Source organism: Pygoscelis adeliae, unplaced genomic scaffold (assembly GCF_000699105.1).
Source record: "Pygoscelis adeliae isolate BGI_AS28 unplaced genomic scaffold, ASM69910v1 Scaffold119, whole genome shotgun sequence".
NCBI lineage: Eukaryota > Metazoa > Chordata > Aves > Sphenisciformes > Spheniscidae > Pygoscelis > Pygoscelis adeliae.
The window spans coordinates 146,526-159,291 of record NW_008825560.1 but is presented as its reverse complement, the minus strand read 5'-3'; the positions used below and the strand labels follow the sequence as shown (position 1 = coordinate 159,291).

Here is a 12,766-nt window from a genome sequence, read left to right as displayed (position 1 = left end):
GTCTACTCCAACCCTGGCAACAGGCACTGCAGCTACTCAAACACTGGCAACAGGCACTGCGGCTACTGCAACCCTGGTGACAGGCAGTGTGGCTACTCCAACCCCAGCAACAGACACTGCAGCTACTCAAACCTTTAAACACCGATTATCACACTTGCATGTCTTGTGTACGTAGAGTGCTACTTCAAATGTTTTTCTTCCCCTTACATTTTTATATTCTTATCTTAACTCTGGGTCATCACAGTCTTTCTCTAAGGATGACAAGAGAAGGTAGCTTCCACGAAGCACTGTATGATTCAACTCTAGTTTCTGGAAACTTGACAGTTGTTCTGTCAAGTGTGGGATTGATTGAACTTCTGGGCCTTTGCATGTATGGTAATTTTACAGAAAAGAAACGTTTACTATTTAATAGTCTTATACGTGTGTTTTTATTTTTTTTCACTTTTTAGGTGCATTGAATTTCAATACTGATGCTGCCGATTCCATTCCAGGAGAAAGACAACCTACAGATATAAACTGGGTAAATAAAGTTAGGAAAGACTCCAACAGTAATCAGAATAGAAGAATACCATTTCCTAGTCTGTCTTCTGAAAGAGGTACGGATTATGAAAGCTCTTCCACAAAGCATCATGGCTTTTGTAATCCAGAAAGTCACTATGGGAATTCTGAAGACTTCCACCAATATTTTGGTACCAGTAAAAGTTTGAAGAATCGCAACTTGCAAAGCCAGAGGTGGCACAGATCAAGAAACGATAGCACATGTACTAGAAGTAAAATAAGGCAAGGTACTGCTGATGCTGCTGCAGGTCCAGGAATTTCAGATGCTGCAATAGTACCTGGGAGAAGAGCACCTCCTAGAGGGTACAATGACTTTCTCTCCTCAGAGAGTGACAGGGAGGTACCTAATGCAGATAGTAGAGGAGCAAAGCCAAAGAAAACACATCTGATGCATGCATCTGGAAGAGGTTTCAAGGAGAAGGGAAAGCAAGTACCTGACCGGGAAAAGAGAGTGAGCTCTAAACAGAAAGTAGAGCTGTTTGAAAACGTTCCATCTTTGGATTTGACTCAGTCTGACTCTTCAGAATCATCTGTTGGAAAGGCATTCTGTGATGCACCTGTTGGTAGTGGGGATGAGCAGAAAGGCTACAATTATGTAAACAAAAGATATCCCCGGAAGCCTGTGTGGAATAAACCCCCAGTAGAAAAGGAGTGTCAGAAAAGACATGATTCTCACCGTAGTAAAAATACAAAAGTAGGTAAGAAGTCTTCTCTTGCATATACTCCGAAAGATAAAAATGAAAGGAAGAAAGAACTCTCTGTTCACAAAAATGATGAAAACTTGACCAGTGAAATCAGGCATCCATTGTCTGATTCTGTCAGATGTAATGGAAGAAAGTTCCTGCTAAAGGGGGATCAGGCACCTGCACTTCATTTCAGCTGGACCCAGTACTGGAAAAAGCAAAGTGATGTACCAAAAAACAAAGAAACTCATACAGGTAAGCTTTCTAGACTGTCCTGTACTCCTCTGTTAAAGATAGGATCTTGAATAATTTAACCTGCCTTCACATTTGACTAGCTGAAGAGGCTTATTATTTCACATTAGATCAGTATTAGTTTGAGAGGCTAGAATTAAATGTAAATGTGTGGTTTCTGGGTGGGGAGGTGTTCTGTATGTTTACTAGGGTAGAACAGATTTTGTTTAAAGTTTTTTTTGTTTTAGTACCAAACTGCAAATGACGGCCTGGTCAGGCACCATGTTAAAACATGTATGTTGTGGGAGCGGGGAGTAAAATTCTGAACAATGGGACTTGAGAGGGACAGTCCTAAAACTGATTTATGCAGAATAAGTTTTCTCATGTTTTATGTAGAAGTAGGAAAATGCCAGATAGAGTAACTGTATTCTGCTCCTAACTGGATTTTTCGTTCTTTTTTTGCAATGGTAGTCTCAAAAGGTAATTAGAAATATAGAAAGTCTCTGGATACTATTTTTGGAAGTTGAGAATAGAAACATGTGCCGTTGACAGTGTAAAGCAGACCCACAGGTTTTGACTGTCTGAGTGAATTTTGTGCCAACTCATACCATTAGGGACTTAAAACATTAAATGGAAATCAGCTGAATCTCTTCAATACCACGGTGCTGGTTTCTGTTTCTAGACAACCTAGGTAGCTTTTTCTTACTGTTTTAGATAAGCTTAAGAAGATAGTCTCATGTTATTCATAGCATCCAGCAGAAGTCCTATTTTCTTTCAGAGACAATAAGGAGAGAAATTTTCCTTTTTTTTTTTTATTTGGTCCCTTTCCAGTTGTACAAACACTAAGAATTATATTCAGTTGGTTTTTACAGAGCATCTCAACCTGTTTTCCTGCTGCTCAGAATGATAGAACCGGGTAGACTAGTTCCTGTTATCTTAACAGTGGTATTGAATCTTTTAAAGATTTTGCTTCTCAGTGTCTCTTCTCTTTCAGAGCTGAGAAGGTAGTAGCATAATCGGGAAGCATAAGATAGCTCCAGTCAGAAACTTTGTTCCCTTAGGAGAAGCTCAAGGATCAAGATCCCCCTTGATCCTTTCTAAGGATACATTAACTTTCATGCTCCTGGGTTCTACTTGGATCATAAAATTAAAGATACCTCACTCTTTCTCCCAGCATTATTTTATTAAATGAAAAACATCATATGCAATAAGCAGGAAGAGAAGTAGTAATCTTTTCCAGGGAACTTAAGGACCTTCCCCCTCCAAAATGGCAGTCTTTCTTTGCATGCTTTAGTTGGGAGCTGTTTTGGAAACAGCATCTGCCACTATTTTCAGGGGACTGAGTCTGTGCTTTTTAACTATTTATGGGACAGCTATCCTTTCTGAGTATGGTATAGCTTTAGTCTTCTGGAGAAAAGAAGTATGTTTTAGTTGGGAATGCTTTCTTTGCAGCAGGTAGTATTCATGGGGTACTGAAAGCAGAAATGACTGTTAATTCTAAATCTTGTGGTGCTTGATGCAGGAGGGCTGGAAAAGAAGCTTGAAAGTGCTTATATCCTATTAAGGAGGGCGAACAGTGTTAATACTTCCAAGTTTCCAGACATTTGTGAGCTTGCTTTCAGTCATGTGTGGTACAAGCACATTTTTAATTGATAGTCATTTTTATGCGTATTTTCATATTTTTGTCCTTCATTATGAGTTCTAACTTCCTTTGTATTGGCACCATGTAAAAATGGTACATTTTTACACTTTACACTTGTAATTAAGATACTTTAAAATTCTGTGGGCATACATAAAATAGCATTTCTAAGGTGCATTTGGTAGCCTTACCTTGATGGGAGAGTTAATCTGGCAGAACTGAAGTTATGTGGTGCCTTTGTATGATTGCACATCTAACTACATTTTCAGGCTGTTTTGTCTTCCAATATGGAGTTGCTTTATTTTCAAAGTACTTATGCATGTTCTTTCATATGGCTCAAAAGGCCCTGTATTTTGACTATTGTTTCCCAGTAATTCTACTCCTAAAGTGGTCAGTTTGACAGGCTTATTTCCGTAATTCAGGTACTTCACTGTTACTATTTCTAGTGTGGTCTTCCAGGAATACTCGAGGATGGGAATTAAATTTAATTTTGGCTGAAACTTCTGTAGTTAAGAGCTTTAAGTTTTTTGGTTTAAACTTTATGTGAAGATGAATTTCCCATATAAAATGATGAGTAAAATCTCAAACTTCTGCCAAGCTTAAAACTATTAACTAATTTGTAAGATCAGAATGATTGCTATTCATCAACAGGAATTATTGTTGCCACTTTTATGGGACTCTCATACTCCCTCTTCCTGCTCTGAAACTAGAGAAATGCATACCAAGCATCAAACTGGAATCTTCCTGGTGTAAACTAATACCTTACTTACAGCCACACAGGAGAAATAAGTTCTGTTATAATTTAAATGAAATCTTGGAATTTCATTTGAATTTTGTTTCTCAGCTAGCTGGTGTTTCATGCATAAGTAATATATTTTATTTGCAGGGTCGTTGATTGAACAGCTGACCACAGAGAAGTATGAGTGCATGGTATGCTGTGAGGTGGTCCGAATAGTAGCCCCAGTGTGGAGCTGTCAGAATTGTTACCATGTATTCCACCTGAATTGCATTAAGAAGTGGGCACGATCACCAGCTTCACAAGCTGAAGGTCGGTATTCTCTCTTGCACACACTTTCTCTCTCAAATATATATAATAGCAAAGTTCATGTGTTCTTACGTTGGAAAACTACTTATAAATACTGTCTAAGGTAACCAGTAAGCTGTAAACAAAGCAAGTTTTAAATAAAAAATGAGTTTTTTTAGGGTTCTTTGGATGCTTTGTATAATCCTCCTAACTGTTTTGATTCTTTCTAGTATTCTAGCTAAAACTAGTTTTCAGGTTTGGATACATAAGTATAAGATCACTCAATGAAATCAGCGTATCAAGATTCAAAGCCCTGTGGCTGTGTCTTTACACACCAAGAAACGTCTCATATTCTCTCATCTGTGCTTGATTGAGCAGTCAGACAGAAGAAGCACTCCAAGCATTAGTTGTCTGCTTTTACTGAACCACTTCTTAGTTCTGTTCTCAGATAAAGTACTCCTGAAATCTGTCACCAATGCCATGTAGTGAAATGAAATTCAGAGAAGACAGAAAGCTTCTGCCTTTGTCATTAGCTTAAACTGTTTCAGATTCTTTGTATTATACCACTTTTTGAAACTCTTATACCACTACATTCTGCCCTTTGAATGCTTTGGTGTAAGTTAAGGCTGAATTGCAGCCTCTCTGCTGCGTTCAGTTGTGTGATGTATACACACTCTGAAGACTGTAATGTTAATCTCGAAGTAGGGTTAACTTTCTGTACCCTGCTTGTGTAGCATTTACCATTCTCCACGTGTCCTTCTGTCTCTCTCTGGGCAGACTGAGGAAATATAGTCTGTCAGCTACTTCCAAATGTTTCAGAGAAGTTCTTACAGACTGTAAATCTTTTGCAGAAAGGATTGGTTGCAAAGTTCTTGGATTTCTTAAGATGCATAGACAGACTTCTGGGTAGGGCTTGTCATGCTTCATACTGACAGTAGAAAGGAAGTTACAAATGTCAGCACAAGATTTGAAACATAAAAGCATTGGAATGTTTGAGAAGGGAACAGTTTTTTGGGTAAGACTGAGATCCTAAGCCAAACTGAGAGTGACTGCTGAGAACCTTTATCTCCTAGCTGTTTTTCTGTCACCTTCTTTGGAGCTAATTTATCTCCCTGAAACAGCTTACTGCTTGATCAAAAGAGTATCTGCTTGTGTAAGGGAGGTTTTGCTTCTCTGTCAAGACGGTGACCTTAAATGCTTGAATCCTGACAGCATTTCAAATAGCCATATCTTTTGGCCATTTGCTTTTCTTGTAGGAATTTGTGGACTAAGTACGTTACTGTATCCTGTTATGAGAGAACTTGAGCTAATCATTAATTGAAATTAAAGGGGGTAGCCTCAGTAGAACTGATTCCATAGCTCCAGTAAGGACACTGATGCGTATTTCTTGACCTGCAAGGCCCTGCTACCCTATCTTGATTAGAACTTGTACTTCAGAGTGTATTTGTTTTATGGTATGTTGTTTCAGTATAGATTCTACTTTTCAGGCTTTGTACAATGTTGAGGAATTCACTAGAACCCTGGCAGTAATTATTGTCTACCAGAAGAGAAATAGGACACTGTAATCTACCTAACTCAATAATTCGCTGTTTTTCTTGAAGAAGAAGAAAAAACCTGGTTTTTTTTCTGGACACAATTTACTTTAGATCTGCTCGATTCTGCAAATGTTATAATCAATTCCAGGAAATCCTATCTAATCTCAGCACCCAAACTTTCCACTGCTACATTTCACTTCCAGCCTAGTGAGAATATTTTGTTCATAAGATCAGTTTTGAATGTTCATTCTTTTATGTTTTTGCAGCAACTGAATGTTTCAGTGAGAATGTCCCTCCATTTGGGGCCTTACAGCAGCTCTTATTTCTATGACACATAGTAGGAGGCTGAAAGTATGTATGCGTACATAATTTCTCACAATTTTTTGTGATCACAGCATTGTATCAGAGAAATCCTGAATACTTGGATGAAGTAGATACCCCACCAAGGATGCTATCTTCTCACATAGTTCCATCTTCCAGATCAATAGTAATAGGTATCTGTTACGAGGGAAAAGCAGGTGCGGATCCCTCAGGGACAAGGCACAACGCTCAGCAAGTGAAAACTTTGGCTTTAATGAAAGCATAGCATTACCACGGTGGGAGCCCCAGGACACCAGTGCTAATCAAATGGGGACCCAATGCAACGGAACCCTGCTCGGGAGTGAAGCTCAGAGGAATACACCACAGGGATGGATAATAAAACTTGTGCCAATTAACATATCGTATACATGCAATATCCAGTTCTGCTCATTAGTGAACTCGCTGATGTAATGCAGGTGCTGTTGTCTGAATTCCGAGATCTTCAGCTGGCTGTCAGGTTGGCACCCATGCAAAGGTGGGTGCAGATGAGGGTGGGAAGTGAATTATCCTGGGTTACCATGTGAATGAGATAAAACGTGTTTGGGACTCTACATACTTGGGTGGGAAGAAGCAAAGAACTATCCTAGGTTACCATAACAAAGTCTTCTCGCACCCTACAGTATCTCTCTTCTCAGGGACTCTTTCAGATGTGTTTTACTGAAGGTGTCTTCCCTCAGAGACTTCTTTTGCCTTCTGTTGTCTTGACAATCATCTGAAAACTAACTTTTATTTTGGTCAAGCCAGGTGAAAGAATCTCCTGATTTTATGTGGGGAGTCATAGGGCATTGCTCTATTCTTGGTCTGCTTACCTTAGGCTTGTGATTGGCATCCAATGTTCAGTATTTCTACAATGTAGACTGTCAGCGGCACTCAGAACTCGAGAATGGATTTTCATCGTGTATTAGAGATGTCCTGATCAAGAGGAGGAGCTCTGCTAGGCATCACTTTGCCATCATGTGGAAAGATTCTTTCCTATAAGGAAGAACATAACTTTCTCCTTAGCAAGCATTTTTACTAACATTTTGAATTATGTTTTGGAGGAATGTGACCTTTAGATATTGCACAGCTGTTTTGTCAATCTGACAAAAATACCTGCATTGCACACAAGATCTTCCACTTTGTTATGTTTATAAAGGGGAAATTGTTGTCTCTTGCCCCCTTCCTTCTTCTACTTCTTTTAAAAGCTGATGCTTCAATGGTGTTTGTGCCCTTACATTGATGGAACAAAAGTTTAAGCCATTTGCTCCCTTCTTTGCAGGAAGGTAGTTTTACTGGTATTTTCATTTTGGCTGGAAGGATTGGAGATATTTGAGTTATTACAACTGTCCCTTTCTATTCTGCTCCCTCTGCTGCCCCTGCCCTCTACTTCCAGATGAGCTAGTGGTCTGTACCAATCCAATATTGGCGTCTAAGATGGCTTCTGAGTTTCAGTAGTCAGTATCTACTTGCCTTTTTTTTCTTTTTTCTTTTTTCCTTTTTTTTTTTTTCCTTAAGCCATGATGTTAAAGGGCTGAAGCCATTCTATGTGCCTTGGATATTACACAAATGTTGTCACTTTTTTGTTACTGGGACAAAAGCTTTTGATTGTGTCTAGCTGAGAAGTCAAAGCAATAATTTATTCTGATACAGATTATCTTATTGGAGAACTGCGTAAGACCTTTTAGAAATGGTAATATGAAACTGCCAGTGTTGATTCCAGTATATTCTACTACAGTTGAAGTGACCAAAATCTTCTGTTTGGAGTTCTTTTTATGTACCTAGCATTGTATATATGTTGAAAATTGCTGGTGTACTGCTGCCTTTGGAAACGTAGCCCTTTAGCATTCACTCTCTATTCCAGCAGATGTGTTTGGATCCTTTCTTATGTAATCACCTGTGACTCATCTAAGCAAGCATGTAAAGACGAAAGTTGCTTGCTTGAAACTACACATAAAGATCTGTTGTCGGTATATGTAATTCCCAGCTCTTCTTACTCAAGGTTCTTTTGAGCCCTTTAATCCTTTAGGATTCTGGCAGCTGAGGAAATCATTCACTGTGCCTTTATGACAACAGGTATGCAATAGGAAGGGGCAGGATTCTGGGCATGCTACCGCAGATAAAGATTTTTGTGGCTGAAAGTGCTACGGAGAGGGACGCTTGCAATATGAAAGTGTATAGAAAAAATTTTGGTAAATAATTACAAGTAAGGAATCTTTTTATCCCAGAAGGAGGGAGAGGATAGCAAATACTAAAACAATCTCTAGTAAACATGAGTGAGGTGTGTTGATTTTGCTTGGACATGTGTCCTTTTGGTGTCTTTGGTTGGAATTCTGCCTACTTCGCTCCTATTCATGAGAAGATTCATGAGAGTGGAATATTCATTCTGTAGGGATTCTGTAGGGTCATCCTCATTCTCACTTTCTTCAGTAATCAGGATTTGTAAGGAGTGGTTACAGGACCACTCCTTACAAGTGTGGATGTCAGGAGTCATCCTACTGTAATTGCATTTGAATCCAGGAAGAAAACTTAGTACTTTTATTTTTGGAGGAAAGCAACCATGCATGTTCCTTGTGGGTGGACCCATGTGCATGTAGTTATGTCTTAGAGGAGCAAAGGATAATCAATGATTAAGAACAACAAAATATATCTTGAAAGACTGTTTTGCTTGGTAAAAGGTTCCTATTTTACAAGGACCTTCACTATACTCTAGAGAAACTGTTGCTTGTAGAGGACTAGGCATCCTGCTCCAGGAGAGATGTTGACAGGAGATGCCTTCTGCTGGCCTTCTGAAGCTTTGATGATAGGTTTACCTTCACAGCTTTTGAAAAACATAACATGGAATAACAAAGAAATTATGTTGTTAATGTAATAGTTAAGTATACTGTACAAAGTAATCCTATAGGGAATCCCTTAGGGTTTAGTATGCTAGCTTCGGGAGGAGCCACGTAAGGTACTGACAGCTTTGTCAGCAGATACCCCTTTCAGTCCCCTGCTGCCAGTTTTTACTTGTAGCTTTTAACACTTTTCTCTGAGATGCTGCTTTCTGAGACGCTTCAGTTTGCAGCAGTCAAATAAAAAAAATAATCTTGGTCAGGAAATGCAGGTTGGTCTTGAGCATGGATATGAGAGTATACTCCTTGTGCTGCTGTCCTACAGCTGTTCAGCCCATAATTATACAGCTTTCTGCAGCAGTCTTGGTGGCACAGTGATATGAGCCAGGATAATGAGGGGTATGAATAGGCACCAAGTATTGAAAAGAATAGACATGCTTTAGATTCGCATTTCAAGAGTGTCAAGGCAGTCTATAATCTGGATCAATTCGAGTTTGTGAAAATCATTACCATTGTGCATTATGATGGTTAACGTAAGAAGTCTCCAATCCAATTGATAGTGAACCTAGGTGTGCCTGTCACTGCAGTGCAGTTGTCTTGTCACACATACGGTTTCCTGTTTGCAATCCCTCCTGCATTCATAACATGAAATTATCATAAATCTTGGTCGGATTTCTTAATCGTGAAGAACAGTTCTAAAATAACAGCTTTATTAATTTACCGGTTCTGAATTGATTGGTTAAGAGAGACAGGAAGAGCTAATAAGTTTATATTTACATATTTTTACTTTTTTATATATATTAAAAAAAGTATATCTCTCTCTCCTCCCTGCCCTCTTTGTGTTCAATAGTGCTCTCTCACTGGTATTCTTCATAGCTAGATATGTACTGAATTTGGGAAACATCTTCATGAATGTCGCTTTCCTTACACTGAAGTTCTTCCTTTACTGCTAACCAACACCCTCCTGAAATGCAGAAGCAAGAAAACTACTATTTAATAAAATACCAACTTGAAGAATAGTGTCCTAGTCAATAGCTAGGTATTGTCACCTTTAAATTAAAGTAGATTATTTTGTTTTATATAGCACTAATTTATTCTGGACATGAAGCAATACTAAATTTGTCTTCTACAAGACACGTAAACTCGTAACATCAGAGGATAATGAAAAGGAAAATACAGGTGGTGCTTATAAGACTGTAGGTAATTATATTTTCCTCACCAATTTCCAACACTAGCACTTTTTTCCTCACATCTTTAGATATGGTGAAGACTGTCTATATTCTAGTAGAATGTCTTATAACAGGGTACATGGTAATAGAAAAAGTGCAATTTTAAAATTTGTTCTTGCCTCTGTATAAAGTGGGAGCCTGGTCAGGTGAAGTACCACTGCTGTGTTTATCTTGATACTGTATAAAATGCATTTTTATTAACCTGCTTTCTCACCCCTTCTGTGTAAATGGAAAAACATAGTTTGGTTGCAGCTGTGCTAAGAAACAAGGCAAGAGCACTTATTCTGAGTTTGCAAATTAGCTCCTTTATTTACTTCCAAGTCATTTTTCTTTTAATTATTTTATCTACAGATGGTAATAGTGGTTGGAGATGTCCAGCTTGTCAGAATGCTTCTACACAAGTTCCTAAAACTTACACTTGTTTCTGTGGTGAGTTTCTTGCTTGCTTTTGCAAAGAAAAACAATTTTGTCATTTTGCTTCTTTTTTTTTTAATTTGAATTCCCATGTTGCTGCTTGTTTGCCTACAACCCTGAAACTTAACCTTGTTTAAAACTTTATTGACACTGGAAGGTGGCTGCGCAGAGAATCACACATACGTTGCTTAAAACATTTTAAAAATGAAATATTAAATGGTAAGTGATAAATATTTTCCTATCACTATGTAAAAATAGTGATTTTTATAGAATAATGATAGAATTGGGCTGCTATCCTGCAAGCTTTCCTTCTGTAGAAGGAAACCTGCATGTGTTATGTCTGTCTTTGTGGCAAGATACACCAAAATAATGCACAATTAAAGCATACAACTATTTAAACCTTTTAAATTGATATAGCAGTTTTGTCATTTATGTTGATTGGGGGCACATACAGGTTAAATAGGAAATAATATTCAGACTTTTCAGACCTTTATGTAGATACATGCTTAATAAAGAGATAAATGGAATACAACATTCATTAAGCCAGAAGTATATGACAAAAAGGGAGAAATTAATTATGTTGCTTAATTGCATACATGCAAATAAATTTTGTTTGGGATTTACACTTTTGAAATTTGTGTTGATTTCACAAAGCTTTCCCTTCCTTAAGTCAGAGTCACTGGAAAGTTTCACCTTGCTTTCTACAAAACGGAATATTCTGGAATTGAGACAGGAACTGGGAGTCAGTGCCTTTCTTGCCCTAAAGACACTAGACTTATGCTGTAGTAGGTAACAATTTTATCTGAAGTTCTCTTTATCTAAATGTGTCAGTGAGTCAGTTAAGAACAGTGCAATGCAGGAAAGCCAGAGTTTTTTGTATGACAATACAAAACAACAGTATGACAATGTGTGAAATCTTACGAGTATAGGGATAATAATTCAGTTAGAATGAATGTTTTGATTCCAAATGAAAATTACACTTTTAAGACGGGTTGTCCATCTGTTTAAATAGGAAAGAAATTCTGCCTAGGCTTAAAGGCTGTTTCATAGTTTTGGGAGATCTACAGTAGGAACCTCAAGTTGTCCACAGGGTTAATATTAGCAGAGCACCGTGTTGGAACATAAGACTTTAATATTCTGTAGATAATTTTACATTAACAATACGGCATTTGGACCTCACCAGTTGTTTATGCAAAGCTATCTTTTATTTGATGCAAAATACTAACTATGTGTTGAGTGTGGTTAAGTGTGGTTTTTTCACCATTCTATGAGGAAACTCCTAGCTTATTTTTCTTCTGAATCTTCTAATTTTCAGGATTTTCCTGGGTATTCAACTAATTTAATTGAAACTCGGGTGAATGTATGCCATCTGTGGTGTTTATTCATATTTTCTTAACTTGCTACTTGTAGCATATACAAAGGTGTACTAAAAGAGTTAAAATGATGTGACTATGTCACCAAAAATACATTTTCTTTATGTTTTTAATTGTTGCAACTCAAATTTGTAAAATTGGCTCAGTTGCTTCATTGTTAATTTAGTTCCTCTCTTGCAGAGAGCCAAATTAGATTTGCTTGTGTTAACCGTGGCAATTAACTTTAACCCTGATGATCATCTCATGCACTTAGAGCTTTGAGAGAGCTTTTGCTAATGGTATGGCAGATTAATTAAAATATGGTTTCAGTGCTTATCTGAAATACAGAGTACTTGAAGCTAATGTACTGGATTTATCACTGCTTGTTCAAGACTTCCTGTGGCATGCATCAAAATGTCAACCTTTAATGTTTAGATTTATGTAGAGTCTGTTTCTTTCTAGAGAAGTGACTTTTATAATTTGCCCAGTTATTTCATTCTGCCCCTTTTCCTCATCACCTTACCAGCTAGATCTTATTTTCTGGGAATCGTGTTGCTTTATTTTTTTCTTTTCTTTCTGTATTGAGGCAGCAAAGGAGTTTCACCCTTTAATTTTCTTACCTACTATGCAGCCTGACCAACTAAAGGGGGCTTTTAATTTTCTTGTCTTTTATCAGTTTAAATTAATGTAAAATACCAGCTACCTAAGTGCCTGCTGAGAGCACAGAAGGAAAGAATCTTCTGGAGCTTGATATTCCAGTGGCATGTACTTTTAAAGAAGTTGAGTATATATCAGCACTGAAAGCTGAGAAAAACATAAAACATCTTGTGTCATTTTGTTTTTCAAAGATGACTACTGCCAGTATTGAAAATACAACTTTGTGGTGTGATATTTTTCCCAAATTCAGTGTTGTATTCAAGGCAATAAATAT

The 12,766-nt window shown here is 37.7% G+C and overlaps 1 protein-coding gene across 1 annotated transcript in view; it reads left to right on the top strand.

Moving 5' to 3' along the window:
* The first annotated feature begins 257 nt into the window (after nt 1–257).
* The window catches only part of NFX1 (nuclear transcription factor, X-box binding 1), a 67,101-nt gene continuing 54,592 nt past the window's right edge, over nt 258–12,766 (top strand). The window contains exons 1-4 of the mRNA XM_009332360.1: nt 258–375; nt 450–1,496; nt 3,998–4,159; nt 10,421–10,498. Of these exons, the coding sequence (XP_009330635.1) occupies nt 258–375; nt 450–1,496; nt 3,998–4,159; nt 10,421–10,498 (1,405 nt within the window). The remainder of the gene's footprint in view (nt 376–449; nt 1,497–3,997; nt 4,160–10,420; nt 10,499–12,766) is intronic.